The following is a 16151-nucleotide window of genomic DNA, read 5'->3' on the forward strand; positions in this document are numbered from 1 at the left end:
AAAAGGACTGGAATAACAACATTTATCCATTGTGATATGTTGCGTTGTTTGAGGCGGTTATGTATCTTTGGAATTGGGAGCAGCATAAAGACACAGAATGACACTGAATGTAGCTATTTTAATAAAAGGCTTTTGTTATTACAAGAGGCCAATTAAAGCAATTTTACAAATGACAATGTGCGGCTACACCTTAGGCAGCTATGACTGTCATGAGATCATTATGTGACTCACCTCACTTCCTTGAGCTGATGCTAACTTGGGCTTAAAAGCAATATCTTAGCCCAGATCTCAGCCAATCAGCTGGTCAAGTATGTCAACAAAAAGGAAGTCTGCCATCTTTGTTCAAAGCAGTCATTTTTAAGTCATGCAATCCAGATTTCAAAACAAATAAACAACAGCAACATGACATTTTTTTAAAAAGTATATTGCACATGCATTATGGGGAAAAATGCTATACCTTTTATGTTTTTACCAAAACATTCAAACAAGTTTAGCAAATGTGTTAAAACAACTTGGATCAATCTAAATTTGCAGTACATTTTAACGACTTCACCGACTCGTTCGAATGACGTAGCCTCGTCAAAACGGCTCCACGTTGGCAGGTCAACATTTCGGTTGGTCTGAAATGTATCCAGCGTAATCAAGAAGGTGTTATTAACTCTTTCTTACCATGGGATGAAGGAAGGCCCCACCCTCAAAACAATTCCCAAACATCCCCCTCGGGGCAGATATGAGTCAATGTAATAACTCCGCTGCCGAAACCTTAAATTAACTCGCAGGAATGTGGCGTGACGGCGTCTTATTAAGACAGATGTCATTAAGCAAATCATCAATTACATGACAATTTGCTATTCATCACTTCAAAAATTGTCCCAACTTGATCTTCTGTGAATTGTCAAAATAAAGTCCCTGCCCAAAAAAAAAAAGTTGCATCATGAGGAACGGAAAACGTTCAAAAGGTTTGACGCCAGCGCTACACAAAAGATGTGATGAAAAGCTAATGTCATTAGTTTGTTTTCGGGCGTGCCCGACATTCAGCAGGTAAATGGGAACCACCCCGTTCTTTTGGTTAAATGCTGCAATTAGAGTGAAATTAGCATGACCTTCATCATCTGCAGAAAGGAAGTTGGAGGAGGAAAAAAAACCAAAACAAAGCCATTGTCACTATTGAATTCTATTTCTTTGAGAAGCACTCAGCCAACTGTCTCTCAAGGAACTGCAATAAAACTTTTGTATCCATATTCACCTTACGAGTCACGCGGAACAATTAAAGGCACACACCCTTGACTGAGAATTGATGGAGGAGGTAACGTGTGAAATCAACAACCGAGTCGACGCCATTCTTCACATAGTCCATGATACGAGAGCTTTTGTGCTCCCGAGCCGGCTATTCCACTCGAGCTAGAAAAGTCAAATTTGCTGTCACCTTGGCATTCTCTGAACGCATTTGACATTTGAAGCTGTGCAGTGTTTGCAAATGTTCCAAGATGAACTTTTGAAAGCTCCTTCTTCATCGCCCGGAATAGAATACCAGGGTGTGCGCACTTGTCCGACGATATCAATTCGATTTTTTGGGGGGGGCTCACATTAATGCGAGGACGATAACAATTGGCTTCAACTATGACATCATATCAGATTTTTGGCATGCCGAGCTGAAGATGGATAAGCGTGACTTTCGTATTTCGACATTTCTCTGAATCAATGTCGCCTTTGTTTTGCTGAGCGGTGGATTGAGTTAACAAAGACACGCTTGCGTAAACACAAGTTATTTTGCTGAGACTTTGTGACCTCTATTTTTTTTTTTTTTTAATGTTGACATTTCCAGAGTGGCACTCAAATGAGTCGTTTTTGAAAAATTGTGTATATTTGTGTGTTATTTAGTAAGGTTAATAATAGCGTGAAGAAACTCTTGACCTTTGCAAAATGTCCTCAAGAGCAAGTGAGTGTTATATTTATCCCGAGTCAAAGCACGCCTACGTAATTATCATGCCAGCGTCTTTGCAATTTATCTGATCAACGTTTACCAAATCTGCTTCCTGTCGAACCAGCCGGGCCGCATGAGATGAAATTAGGTCTCGACATGTATGCCTGACGATAGATAAATATCAGGGAATGTTTCGGGACTGCGCATAGTTTTCAATTTGACTTGGTTTATCTTTCTATCACTTTTCAAACTGTACGCTATTTTGAACTTCAAGAAAATCATCAGTTGACGAATTTTTGATCGGAATATTGACTGTCAACATGAACATTTAAGCATTTTTGTTATTTCTCTATTTTCTGTGTTCATTTTTGTTTATTTACTATTTTTATTATTTTCCTTTTTTTTTCTTCAATTTTTCATTTCTTTTTCCCCTTTTTAATTTTCCAATATTTTTCAGTTTTTCAATTTCCCATCGTTATTTTCTTTTTTTAACATTCCACTTTTTTCTTTTCATTTGTATTGTACTATTTCTTTTTCTGTCTCATGTTCGTAGTTGACCTTTATCTTAATGACCTAATAAACTTAATTTTGCTTGTTGATGCTTTTTTTTTTTTTTTTTAAAGCAACAAATCTTTCCAACCAAATTGATCCTGTGACAAATGAAATCATAAATGTTGAAAGAGAATGTTGAACAACCTAAGCTCAGTTAAAATGTTACATATCTCGTTTACGCCCAAATAACAATACGCCTACATATCAGCGTGGCATTCTCTTTTTTGCTGTGCGAAATATCTTCACATTTCATCAAATCATCACGCGCTTCCGTGAACATCTTAACATTTTCCCAGTTACTCGATTTGGGCCAGTTGAACAACTTCTTAAGCCAAATTGTGCCGTGTGGTCGATTTCAGCGTTGCAGTTGTTCGGTAGCTGGTGGAACCGGTCGAACTGTCGAAATTTGAAGAGAGGGACGTTGAAATAAGCAGCTTCTGTCTGTCGTCTTGTCAAATATTTGGTGAACAGCCGCCGGCCTGGACGTGCTCGGGTGCTTGTGTATTCAGTGGTTTCGGATGCTGCCCGGCGTGGACTAATTGCTCCCCTCATTTGCGCTCATGATGGAAATGGTGAGGGAAAAAAAAAAAAAAAAAAAAAGGCTGATATGATTTGGGGATTTTTTGACATGCAATAATTTGAGGGTTAAGGATTGGATGTTGGGTTAGGATTTTTTTTTTCACAATTTCCTAAATCATTTTTAACTTTGAATAGGGTTGAATCGAGGTTATGCTAAAAGGCGAACAATTTGGAGAAAATATTTGGGGTTAGGATTTTGGATTTATGATTTGGAGTTAGCAATACGGATTAGAGCTACGTTTGGAAATTGGGGCTTCAGGATAGGTTGCAAATTTGGGTTTGGATTTTAGGTAAGGGATTGATCAGTATTTTTTATTATTTTTTGGATATTGATGTTTCCCAGGCACATAGGGCCAAAGCTCAGCTGGGGGTCCCCGAGGAGCACCGTCGGGAGTTGATGGGCATGACCGAGGAAGCCTTTCTGACCAATCTCTACCTTTTCATGAAGAAGCGAGATACTCCCATCGAGAGGATCCCTCATCTGGGCTTCAAACAAAGTGTGTTTTGAAATTGCTGGTAGATTAAACAAAAAAATTGGAATTGACATGAAATTAGATTCAGTTATCGTGGTTGAATGAGCTCTCAAGTGCCGTTGTTCTTTTCTTACAGTCGATTTATTCGTGATGTTCAAGACGGTCAGAGACTTGGGGGGTTATCACCAGGTAAGTTCTTCATCGCTTTGAGTCACCAAGCTAACTTTGTGACACATAGACGACTGATGGGGGGTTTTTTGGTCCGGACAGGTGACGGCTCAACAGCTTTGGAAGCAGGTCTACAACTCGCTGGGTGGGAACCCTCGCAGCACCAGCGCCGCCACCTGCACCCGCCGCCATTACGAGAAGTGAGTCAAATGGGGAAGGGGTCATTTCAATCTGGAGACTGACATGTGGCTATCTGGAAAAGACTCCTGCTGGCCTACGAGTGCCACCTGAAGGGAATGCAGATGAACGTGGTGTCGCCTCACGTGGTGGAGCACTACCGTTATCACGGCTACGGCGCGGAGGACGTCAACGGCGCCAGGATGGTCAAACGCAAGATGATGTCGCTTCCCATGCACCATCAGGTCGGTCGTGTTATTTCTTTCTGGCGAGAGGAAAGATCTTTCAAGGGACACGGTCTCCGTTTAGAGCCCGGCTTTCGGATTACGATCGGAGTAGCGGTTAGATGTCTGATAAAAGTTTAGGAGAGGCAGAATGGTGCCAGAGGTAAGCTGACATGTCTCAAGCGTGACATTTTAATAAGCGGGTCACACCCTGACGTGCAAATTTACCACGTAGGAGGTCATTGAAATGCAATTATAGATGAACCTCGATGTAATTGCGTCACGAAATTCCTGCTTAATACTAATGATAGACTGTTGACTACGTTTGTGGTTAGGTTTGTCCTTCCAGTTTGGTCCAATCAGAAGATGATGAAGGCAGACTAGGTCACCAAGCTCTGACTAAACGAAGCACTTTTGTTTTCCGACAGAATCATCCCAACCTCCAGCCGGGTCCTCCTCACCCAGTCTTTCCTCTCCAACTGCCACATCCCAACTGCTATCACCCAGGCGGGGCTATCCTGCCGTCTTACGTCCCCATCTCGCCTTCCATGATGACGCCGCACAGCCCCCAGACGGGCCCCCCGCCTAAATTCACCTTCCCCGCCTACACTCCGGCTCAGACGGAACGCGTGAGGCCTCTGGACCATTTGCGCTTCCTGGCCGAGCAGTACAAGTCGTCGTCGGGACTGAGCGAGCCTCTCAATCTGAGTATTAAAGCCGAGAGTCCGAGGACGGACGGGAATCCCAAATCGTCCTTCTCCCCGCCCGTGGCCAGCAAGAAGCCAAAGTTTCTCAACATGCCATCTTCGCTGTACACGCGGCTGCACTCGCAGGTAGCGAGGAAGGACGGCGCCAAGAAGCCGGACGAGGCGGCGGAGGTCGCGACCGCGCCGTACCTCGCCAAGGCCAGGGAGGACATTGTGGTGGACCTAACCTCCAGCAGTAGTCCAGAGTTCGACAGCACCCTGACAACCAGGGCCGACGGTCGCACCTGCTTCGCCAAACAGAGTCCGACAGAGTACCGAGTGCAAGACGAGGGTCCGGCGGCGAAGAAACCAAACATCCAGCCTTGCCCGCCTCCCGGAAACGACGGAAAGATGGAGATCGAGATCCCCCTGTCAGTGTTTCGCAATTGGCTGAGGACGTACGGCCCCCCGGGCGCGACTTACGACCCCAAGCAGCTACCTCGTCTCTTGCAGGAGGCGTCGCAACAGAGCAAGTACATGCACCCGGGACAGGTTTTCTTTCACCCAGACTTCCATCGGCGGAACGTGGAAGACCTCCGGGCGCCGGGCAAAAAGGAGCCAAGTCCAAAGTTGCTTGTGACACCCCCAATTCGCTACATCCCCAACCCAAATCATTTCAACACCTTCGCAACGCCTTCCACCGCTGCTTCGAAAGCCAGCGCCGTTCCGGAGGCTTCTCAGGTTCCCCAGCCAGAAGCGGCCATGTCATCCAGCGGCCTCAAACCGCCGTCTTATTGGGAAGCCTCCGCTAAAGACAGACAAGCCCACAGGAGCCCCAGTCCGGTTCCGCACGATCTCTCGGTAACAACGAGCCATCAGAGAGACGGCGAGCCCGATCGGAAAGCGGCGGAGGTGACGAATTCCAGCTCGGCCGCCTCTATGCTGCACCTCACTAGCGAGGAGGTGAAGAAGCTCAAGAAGATCATCTCCAACTCCACGTGACACTCGTGACTAGTTTCAACAACATCCGTTTACCATGGAGGGGAGGATATAAAAGATTTTTGTATTATTATTATTATAATTTTTTTTACCCACATTTAAAGGAACAAGTATTCCTCCTTCGATTGTTTAACATTCCAATAACTTTTCAAATAAAGAGCAAATATTCCGTCCTCTTCACGTGTCTTGTTTTTCTAAGATGACGGAAAATTCTCGCTCTTTCACAAGACGAGTAATTGCGCACCACACCTTAACCTTAGCGACAATTAAGTTGCATATTAAAAAAAAAAACGAAAACAATGTGGGGATCATTGAGCATTTTGACTGATAGCTGGCTTAGTGACAAAGTGGCGTCAAAACACACACACACACACCTTATTTGAATAATAATAGTGTTCTGTCACACACATGAAAATACACACAGAATAATGCCGCTATGAGGATATAAAGTAACAAAGCAATTGGGAAAAATTGCTATTAAAGTATAACTTTGTCTTCCGTGGAGTTTAATAGCAAACTTCTCTGGCGCTTTTTTTGTCTGTACAATATCAATTAAAATGATATCATTATTTCTATTTGCTAAATGTCAGACTGAGGGGAAAATGATTTGGTTTTGTTTTACTTCCTGTGAGAAGTTTACATACACATCATTATTATTATTTTTTTAATCATATTTAAAAGTGTCAAATGGACGTTGGATGGACGTCCACAAGCTTAGCAGGATTTTTGGCCATTCATGTGAATGAGCCATCAAGGTTTGTTTGAAAGAACAGCTTGTTCCTTATTTAATTGCCTTAACCGTGCCTTTCCACAAAGAGACCAATCTTGGGAAACAGAACCAACAGGTCGCCGATGCCAATATGTAATTACGTCTTGTCTGAAGTTTCTCCCATGGTAACAACAATGCCAGAAATGTTGGCGTGAATAAAACGCCATTTGTCCTCCTGTCCATATTTTTAGAAAAAAAAAAACATACTACACAAGTCTCTTGTCAGTTGTAAAAATATGTAAACAAGACGACATTTTCCAGTACCAAATCACAGCATGGGTGAGTTGTTTTGTTTTTCTTACGATGCTGGCTATGATTGCAAACCAGATTAGCTTTATATAAAAAAAATAATAAAAACAAATATCTGCCATATCAGACTAAGGATCAAATATTCCAAATATGTTTTGTTGAAATTCAATGGAATGTTCCAGACAGATTTTACAGATTATTTAAAGCGTTAGGGGAAAATTAAGAGAAATGATTTGTATCCGTGCATGAGTGGAGAACTGGGTTGTACCTTTGGCTACAATGCGATGCTGCAATTTTATGCACTGTTTGGTTATGTTAAAAATAGATGCCAAAGTTTCACCTTCTCTTAAATATATAAGGAACAAGGTATATGCTAAAAAATAGATGCCATCGTTTCACTTTCTCTTAAATATATAAGGAACAAGGTATATGCTAAAAAATAGATGTCATCATTTCACTTTTCCTTTATACATACAAGGAACAAGGTATACAAGAAACAATGGCTTTTTTAACCAGAAAGGTGTTACGCAAGCCTATTTATTTACATGATCAGATTTTGCATGCTTGCTTTAGGTACTACCAGGCAATCTGACAAGCAGCAATAACATTTTCCTGCCACATCGCAGTGAAGATCTCAAATGTTCAGGTGGCGAGGCCATAAATAGATTTCAATGTTCTTACTAAGCCCTGCTGGTCAACAATTGGCAGCGACAATATCATTGGCTTGTTTTGGAAAGTCCAAACTGGGTACGGCAAACACCTGTAGACCTGTTTTGGTCTTTATTTGGAGCATAAAGGAACTATTTTGTTACGCTTTACAGGCAAGGAAAAACAAAAACAATCTTTATCTGCATTCAATCGCATAATTAGCTCAATGAAAGGTGGTTCAAGGTTTTATGTGTATTGTGTTCAAAAAAAAAAAAAAGGCACGGAAGAGGAGGTTGCTGTTGCTTCACATTATTCCACAGTCTGCTGTCCAACGTCCCCAAAAAAAAAAAAAAGGCTGCACATTGAGAATGCAAGGCCAACAAAAAGTTAGCGACATTGCTCAAACGGACCAAAATGGAACCATAACAAACCTCACCTAAAAAAGTTCAAGTGCATTTTAGGACCATCCGGAAAGTTCAGCCAAAGCCTAAAGACTTTTTTGGAGAAGTGCATGTTGGAAACGAAAAGTAACGGAAGGTACATGAGTGCGCGTCACGTTTCGTTGACTTCAGTGAAAATGTCACTTAGGAAGTACTGGGACACGTCGGTGGGCTCCTCTTGGACTGCCGCGCCGTCGCGACGCGACGAAACCTACAACACACGCGCAAGAGTTTTTAGCTAAGCGCTGTATAGAATTAAGAATCTCTTCTCCATTGGGTTAAATAAAGGTTAAAAAAAAAAAAAAAAAAAACGGGTAATAAATGCTGATAAGATTTTTCCCGAGCCTGCAGATGGCGCTCTTGAGCACTGCTTACCTCAGTTGAAGCCAGAGAGGGACTCGCCGGTGCTTGCGATGCGATGGTTAATAACTCGGGCTCCGCTGTGCTTTGTGTGCTTTCCGGTTGGGAGGCCGCCGCAGTTGGCGCCGTCGCCCGCTTTCTGGTCATATTTTTACTAAGGTTGGGTCGGCGCGAAGCCACTCGACGTAACTCGGACCGGGCGGCGCTTCTCGTCCTCGTCAGGAAGGAGAGGAAGCCTTTGGGTCCCCTATGGGAAAGTTAAACGTGAACAATCTGTTTTTAAATCCCACTTTTTGTTTTGGATTCCGCAACAATACCAAATAAACAAAGAATAGTTGCTCTTGAACTTTCACCACCTTTGTGGAGAATTTGCTGAGGTGGTGGTGGTGTCTTCACTTCCCGCAAGTGGCCCTGGATGTTCTGTGACTGCACTCTGGGAAAAACAGAAGACCACAAAATGGACTTGTATCCAAATAATTGCTCTCAAAAATGCCTGCCCAGCCCATCATCCAAAAAAATCCTGCAATGTTACCGTGGCGACAGCCGTCTCCTCACAAAGGATGCTAGGTGGGGAACGGCTCGGCCCTGCAACCGCACTCTCCTCAGCCATTTTGGACAGTTCGGACCCGCGCTGCACTGACGGTTCCGCCCGGGGGGGCTGATGGGGAGACTCGTCCAGCGGGACTTCCGTCAGGGACAGTATGAAGAAGGGCTCGTCCGTTTCCGACGGCTGCGGCGACGCTGAGGTAACAGAACTCGTTTCAGACCCAAGCGGTGCGATCACAATGACATTCATTGCTTCAGTCTCAATTCAAATACGAACAAAAGCGAGTTGTTAGCGTAACTAAACCTAGCACAATACAACAATAACCACAAATGTTCTGGGCTTTTATTTGATCAAATCATATTCTGCTGACTTACTGTCTGGTAATAATGTGAGACTTGCAGGAGTTTGGTTTGCTCCGGCGCTTGACGCCGAATCATCCTGTGGACAGAAACAAACACTTCAGATTGCAAATTCAAATGCTTAGCAGAAAGTCTGACATTTGTTAAATAGATTGAAATAAAGTTGCTACCTGGGCTGGTGCCAAATTCTCAGAAGCAGCCTGAACTTGATTGTCGGCGCCCTCTAGTGGCGTCGACGGGACAGTCGTTTGCCCTCGAGGACCGGGAGCCGCATCTGGGCAAGAAAGAGAATTAAAAATTCCAAAACGCTATGAGCGAGTTTTCCCAGATGGAAGGTGTCAAACCTGATCCCGTTCTGACCGCCGCTTGTCGGGACTGCCGAGCGCCGCGCCCAACGTTGGGCTTGGGTTTAACGAGCCTACTTCGTCTCATTTGGGAGCTTTTGGGCAACAAAGTCTCGTCGGTGCTTGACAAAAGGGACATTTTCAGAGAGCAAATTCAGGTCTGTAACTTTTTAAGGCGACAAATGATGGTTATGTGGAGTCGATCCCGTGATCGTCTGGAGTTCCACAGCACTTCAAAAACAAAAAATCTGCTCACCATTTGGGGGCTTGAGCTTCTCCGCTCATTGGATTTGCTTCAGAGGTTCCAGAACTCTCCAGGCCTGAATCTGGCTTTGTGATGTTTAACGGGATCCTGTCAGAAGTCGCCGCCGTCACCGTGTCCTGGTGAGGAGAGATGTTTGCCGTTTCCTGGCCCACTGCTGTATTTTCACCAGTTTGAGCTTCAATAATGGACAACGTGGACATTTCCACTGTTTGAGAGTCTGAGGTCACATTGGAGGCTTCATCCAGTCCATCTTTTGATCGAGCGGCGGACGTCGAGTTGGGTTGGACTTTGGGGGGAGAATTGACACCGTGGCCTGGTTCTTGCGTAGAGGAACAAGTCGGCGGAGCTTTGACTTCAGCTGTTGCTTTGGGTGTGGATTCGAGATCCGACAATGTGCTAGGTTCTTTTGTGCTTTGAGCTTTAGACGGCAAACTTCTGGATATCTGCACGTTCGGTTTGACCTTTGCGAATCGACTTCTTCTGGAAAGAACTTTCCTCAGGTTCTGACTTTCGGGTAACTCTTGCACGGTGCTGTCGTTTCGGTCCAAAGATTTATTTGACTCTTCGGCAGCTTTAGATGCCTCCTGGTCATTACTTGGACCGCTTTCAACTGCGTCAGAATCTTTGGGCTTTGTCTCTCGTGTGGTAAGTCCGGATATTTCCTTCTCACTGGAATTTGGTTCCTCTGGTTTCTGACTTTTTGATTCTTCCCGCAGGGCAGTGTCAACTGGTCCACCTTCTTGGAGCAAAGGTGTCTTTAACGTTTCAGCTTTAACTTCAAAAGCTGCTTCAGAATCCGGAGCTCTTTCAAGGGCATCAGCTTCTGCGGACTTTGCGTCACTTGATACATTTATCATGGTCTCGGTAGAAGGTGATTCTGGTGTCTCTAAAGATGCTGGCCGTGGTTGGACTTCAGCTGTTGATTTCAAAGTGGATTCCAGATCTGGCGACGGGCGAGTTTCTTTTGCAGTCTGAACTTTAGGCCGTGTACTTCTTGATATTTGTGAAAGGTTTGGTTTTGGCTTGACCTTTGGGAACCGATTCCTGGTCGCTTGACCTTCAGTCAGTTTCTGAGATTTAAGTACTTCTTGACTGCCAGTGTCACGATCTCCACTTTCTTTTAGCAATGGCGTGTTTGACTCTTCGGCTTGTGGTTCTTCGACTGCGGCCGAGTAATTCTGCACGCTTTCAGCAGTTGGAGTCTGAGGTGAAGGTTCTCTGTTTGTGGGAGTCTCCGTCGTCTGACCGATTCCGTTGTCTGGTAATGAAAATGGAATTTGGCTGGAATCGTTTTCCTCGATAAATTCCGCTATCTCTTCCTCCGGGACTTTGTCGGTCTCATTCACGCTCTTCGATTCGGTCTCTGCAATGAAGACACCATTTGATTCAAACGCTGAAGTACTTGAAGTAGGATTAACACCGCGTACTTATTGTCTGGTCAGGCGGCTTCTCCATCTGAGAGTCCTGAGACACGTTGCCGATGGCCAGCAAGGTCCGAGCAGCCTCGTTGTAGCTCTCCACCTCGGACACTGAGGGGAAAAAAAAAAAAAAAACTAACGTTTAATTTCAACATTAGCGTTTGGAACACTGCAAAAGAGCCTCAACATACCTTCGGTGTGTTCGGGAGACATTAAATCAATCACGTCCTAAAAGACAAGCGAGACCTTTATTCGATTTTGTACGACTGAAATCGATTGGAATAAAAGATGGATGGGTGATGGAATCATTGGAACAAATCAAATAAACGAGGGCTCTCTCTTTTTTTTTTTTTTTTTCCATTTGTGGAACTACATTCTAAGCAGGAAACACTTACGACCAGGAGGTCCAACTGATGCACGCAGGCTTCAGGTGGCCCTGTCTCACTTTTGTCCCCCTCACAGAGGGAATCGGGGCAGAGTCCCTCTTGGGAAATGTCCAACACTTCAGACATGTTGCCCAAGATATCAAGCTATATGGGATAGGAGGAAGGGAGGGGAGGGGGGGGGGGTGAATTATGGAAAGCATGCAAAGACAAATGATGTCGTGATGAAACTGATTTGTGACAACAAAAAAAGGTTTGGCACCTCCTCCATTGTCTCGTCCACCTGCGGGACAACAACCAAGGGGGAACGTAGGCAGGCGGGCACAAAGGCTTCTTCTTCATCTCTCTGCTGGCGCTGCTCGTCTTCATCCTCGCTGGATTCAGACTGGGATGCTCGCAGGGTAATAAGTTTGGACTTTTTGGACGACGGGGCGGTGGAGGGCGTCGTTGCCGATCTGGACCTCTTGGGGGTGCGCTTTCGCTCAGGTTTCGAGGCGGGTCCTTCTTCTTTGACGGGGTAATTTAAGAGGCTGGGAGTCTTGGGGACTCTCCCGTACCTGCAAGACAGTGGTTACCTTCACTTCGACGTGCTCCCACTGGATTTATCAAGTTGAGGATGTACCGAGTGGGTTTTGCAGGTTTAGCTGTGTAATCTTCATCAGCAGAGGAAACGCCGCCACCATCATCATCATCATCACCATTCTCATTCTTCTCGTCGACTCCTTCAGGTGGCATCTCTTTGTTCATCTGAAAAAAAAAAAGTTAGCAAGCTGGCTGGAAACGTACTCAAGACAGCTCTGGTCTCATCACCTGCTCTTTCGAGGCTTCGTCCGCCACACCGCCGTCCTTTATCGGCGACACGTCGTCATCTGCCTTTGCGGCGGTCGGACCGGGCGGGAGCTTCTTACTCCACTTTCGGCCAAGGGGCAGGAGTGGTTTGGCCGCGCCGCCTCGGGAGAGTTTGGCGGGTTTAATCGTCGTCCTCTCGGCTGATTTGTCCGTAATTTCACACCTGGTCAAATGGTGATGTTAGATTCGGAAGAACATTTCATGTTTGTCAACAAGTTTCCTTACACTTGTGAATCGGGTTGATCCTCGGGAAGGGCTGCCTCTGCATCTTCAGGTGTGCAGGCATCGTCTGAGGAGACAAAAGCAATCGATACAACAAAACGTGCGGTTCAACAAGATGGACTGCTCTGCTCTGACAAACCTTCTCCGTTGTTCTCTTCACCCGCTTTGCTTTTGCTCTTTAGCTCAGAGACGTCCTCCGCAGTCTTCCGTTTGCGTTTCCTCCCGGCCTTGGAGGCGAGGACTTTTCCATCCTCGTCGTTCTCTTTCTCTCCGTCCTCCGCCTCCGAGCTCAAGAAGTCATCAATCTCCTCCTCCTCGTCTTCCTCCTCCTCGCTGTCGAGGAGATCGTCCAGAAACTCTTTGCCTGTCGTGGAGCATCATAACTCAGAGCAAGAAAAACTGGCAGAGAAGGTCCCCAACGAGTCTCTAGGAGGGAGCCATTGTTTCCACAGAGCAGAGTGTGCACTCACTCTTTGCAACCTTTGAGCTCCTCTGGGACTTCTTGTAGGAGTTCTTCTTCACCAGCGACTTGAGTTTCTTCCTGTTGGCTTGGACTTCTAGAATCTTCTCCAGCAGCTTGGTGAAATACTTGATGTCCAGCTTGCGTCGCTCTCCTGAAGGATAAAAGGCAACATCGAGTCATGTTGGGAAATTTGGAATAAAATATCTGGCATCAATATTGATGGAATACTTACGAAAAGCTTTGTCGATTCTCCACGAGTTCTGTCGCTCCTCTTTTTTGAATTTGTTCTGTAAGTTTAAACACTTTGTATGAAAAAAATAAATCGATAACTATGTAAACAAACACAGCAACGCTCTTCTTGACAGACCCGTATCTCCGCCCGAGTTCTGTTGTGAAAAAGCTGGCCGATCATGGAGAAGTCGGTTCCCACCATGCTGATCGCTAGGAAGAACATGTCTGTCTCTGCGAGAAATAGGAGACATGGAAAAAGCAAGCTAGAAGATGCACGCAACTTTTGCTTGGCTAAAAATTGCTGTTGCTACAACCTTCGCTGGTCCAAGGCTTGCAGTAGGTGGACGGCTTGAAACTGGAGTAGGTGGTGGTGGAGCCGCGCTCAAAGATGGGGTCGCGCCCCTCCGCCGGGTTCGGTCCTTTGGATCGCTTGACCTCCACTGTCAAGCTGGGACACGCAAGCACTCACAATTTATTCGACAGTGAATGCCTCGGGCTTTTTTTAGCATCAGTGCACCTACCTCTCCTCATCCAGGATCAGAGATCCGTCTTCGGCCACTTTGACCCGCGGCATCATCATCGCGTCGTCTTCTTCTTCTTCTTCCTCCTCCCCCTCTGCTGCCTCTTCCTCGGCCTGTCCTCCCGTCTCCGGGACAACTTCCCGGTCCAATTTCTGCACTCTTTCTGTCGATCTGGGGCTGCGTCAAAGTAAAAAAAAAAAAAAGCAAGTTCAAACTCGCCCAGCTTTGAGCGTAGACTCGGGCGGACTCAAATGTGAACTGACTTCTCTTTTGTTGGGGAAACCGCAGTCTTGTTGTCCTGAGCGCCGTCCTCTGAACTGAACCTGTGATACGGCAGTTGCGGGTCACAAAAAAGAAAATAGACGAGCTTATACGAGCAAGGTGCACTCACGACATAGGGTTGGACGATGGCAGGTAGCGGATGAGATCCCTCATGGTCATTTTGGAGGGATCCAAAGTGTATTCATTGTCATTCTTCATCTTTGCTTTCTTGGCATGCTGCAACGTGACATCATTTCATATTATTGGTCCAAATATGATTTCTTTGAATTCCAAAAACAAACCTTTTCTTTCCGCATCTCCTGTCTGAGCATCTTGCGGAGCTTCAGAGCTTTTTCCATCCTTTGAATGTCCGACGGGTCGTTCAAAAGTCGACTGAGGGAGAATCGGGGAATCAACGACTTCTCGTTCTTTGTCGACAGGAGAGTCTTGGCTTTTTCTGACAGTGCCGTCGCTTCTTTATCCGGCGGCCTGGGAGGAACTTTGATGACCTCATCATCTGACGGCACCAATGCCTTTTCTGTTTTTTTTGTTCCTTTTGGAGAGTGGTCAGCAGAGATGGCAGCTGCTTGTTCTGAATCGCCAGGAGAGGCGACGATTGGTTCGGGCTCGGGCTCAGGTTCGGGCGGCGTCAGTGACGGAGCCCCGGACAGTGCCACTTGGGTTTCAGTTTGTGGCTCAAGGTCTGTATCTTTAGGGGAACTTTTCGAGTCCACCTTGGCAGGGGACTTTGGCGTTCGAGTGATTGCAGCGAGGCGACCCGGGGCCACTCTGGGCTTGACAGAGAAGCGTTTCCTCCTCTGGACAGCCGCTGAGGAGCTGGTGCCATCCCCACTTGGATCGTTTCCATCACTAATCAGGACACAAAGATGTCTACATTAACCAATTGGGCCTGAAACCATAACTAATGATGAACTAAATTACCAACTCACCTCACGGTGGTAGCTTTAGCCTCAGGCGCATCAATCGGTTTGCTGTCAGTCACCGTTGAGGGCGCCACGTTCTCCTCGACATCTTTCGGCGCCTCTTTGGCCTCCTGACTTGACGGTGCGGCTTCTTGCGACGAAGCCGCGGTCCTCCCGACCCCGCCCACATTGGGACGAACACTAAACCTCGAGCGGCGAAACATCGGGACCTGAACGTTTCACAAGATGCTTCAATCAGCTGGATCACACTGGGACATCATCGAAAGGAATGATTTCTCAAGGCTAGAAAAACTGAATTGAAATGCAAACAAAAGTGAGGACAGTATGCCACTCAATTAAAATGTCGGGCCCAAATAGCCTTTTCCCAGGCCCAGCATGATTGAAGATGATGACTCATTACTTTCTGCGACAAGATAGAGAATAGTTTGCCTTCACAATAGCATTGCACCATTACCACTCACACTCAAATGGCGTTTGTAAAACTGACATTTATTAATTCTTTGTCCAATAAGACTAAATCCACTTTTTTGAGTAATATTTCACTACTGTTTTACGTGTTTTGGTGCAATATTGACATTCTCGGTCAACAGTTCTCAGATATACAGCTGGCCCGTGAGAGCTTTTAAAAGAACATGAACTAAACACCTAATAAAACTAAAATCAATATATATAATAAATATACTAACTGGAAATACGTATGGCGAAAATAAAGATAAAACTCAAACAAACATGATTAACGACTGTCGTGGCGTGAGCCTTTCTATCGTGTTCCGTCTTTCTGTTACGCAAAACTGAAAAGGATTTTATCGCCGATATTCGATGGTTTTCTGAACACTTACCTGCCGACTATAGTTTCGTCAATGAGGAATAAATAGCCATTAATCGACGAGGGAAAGGATCCTCACAGAACGCCAGACGTTAATCCGCCATGTTGGCAATGACGTAATATTACGTCGCCCGCGAGGTGCATTTTGGGAAATGTAGTCGCAAATGTCGGTCGATTCAACATTTGTTTTTGAATATATAAATTAATATTGGTCCATCTTGGGGCCAAGAAACTACAACTTCATTTTCGAAATTGGATCATTTCCAGCAA

General features: G+C 45.5%; 2 protein-coding genes across 3 annotated transcripts; one reads left to right on the top strand and one right to left on the bottom strand.

The window, feature by feature from the left end:
- Window positions 1-2853: 2853 nt before the first annotated feature.
- Window positions 2854-5956, top strand: arid6 (AT-rich interaction domain 6). The gene is made up of 6 exons (XM_085925590.1): window positions 2854-3048; window positions 3399-3552; window positions 3665-3717; window positions 3799-3896; window positions 3959-4118; window positions 4526-5956. Exons 1-6 carry the CDS (start codon window positions 3037-3039, stop codon window positions 5783-5785), a joined length of 1737 nt encoding a protein of 578 aa, XP_085781716.1. The 5' UTR covers window positions 2854-3036; the 3' UTR covers window positions 5786-5956.
- A 1783-nt stretch (window positions 5957-7739) lies between these two features.
- On the bottom strand, window positions 7740-16033 carry LOC147048359 (uncharacterized). 2 transcript variants are annotated; one of them, XM_085925587.1, is made up of 26 exons: window positions 15895-16033; window positions 15062-15264; window positions 14414-14981; window positions 14242-14348; window positions 14114-14173; window positions 13851-14027; window positions 13644-13777; window positions 13466-13560; window positions 13331-13385; window positions 13106-13249; window positions 12775-12999; window positions 12639-12702; window positions 12375-12576; window positions 12187-12311; window positions 11827-12121; window positions 11577-11711; window positions 11373-11409; window positions 11191-11292; window positions 9755-11126; window positions 9499-9593; window positions 9325-9428; window positions 9170-9233; window positions 8781-8989; window positions 8605-8681; window positions 8264-8495; window positions 7740-8099 (listed from the first exon to the last, which is right to left on the bottom strand). In XM_085925587.1, the coding sequence occupies exons 2-26, from the start codon at window positions 15256-15258 to the stop codon at window positions 8001-8003; spliced, it is 4974 nt and encodes a 1657-aa protein (XP_085781713.1). In that variant the 5' UTR covers window positions 15259-15264; window positions 15895-16033; the 3' UTR covers window positions 7740-8000. The 2 variants fall into 2 exon arrangements, with proteins under 2 accessions (XP_085781713.1, XP_085781712.1); XM_085925586.1 differs by having other exon boundaries at window positions 9499-9620.
- Between the last annotated feature and the right edge of the window lie 118 nt (window positions 16034-16151).

This window comes from Syngnathus leptorhynchus, chromosome 12, assembly GCF_054491065.1.
Source record: "Syngnathus leptorhynchus isolate UIUO chromosome 12, UIUO_Slep, whole genome shotgun sequence".
NCBI lineage: Eukaryota > Metazoa > Chordata > Actinopteri > Syngnathiformes > Syngnathidae > Syngnathus > Syngnathus leptorhynchus.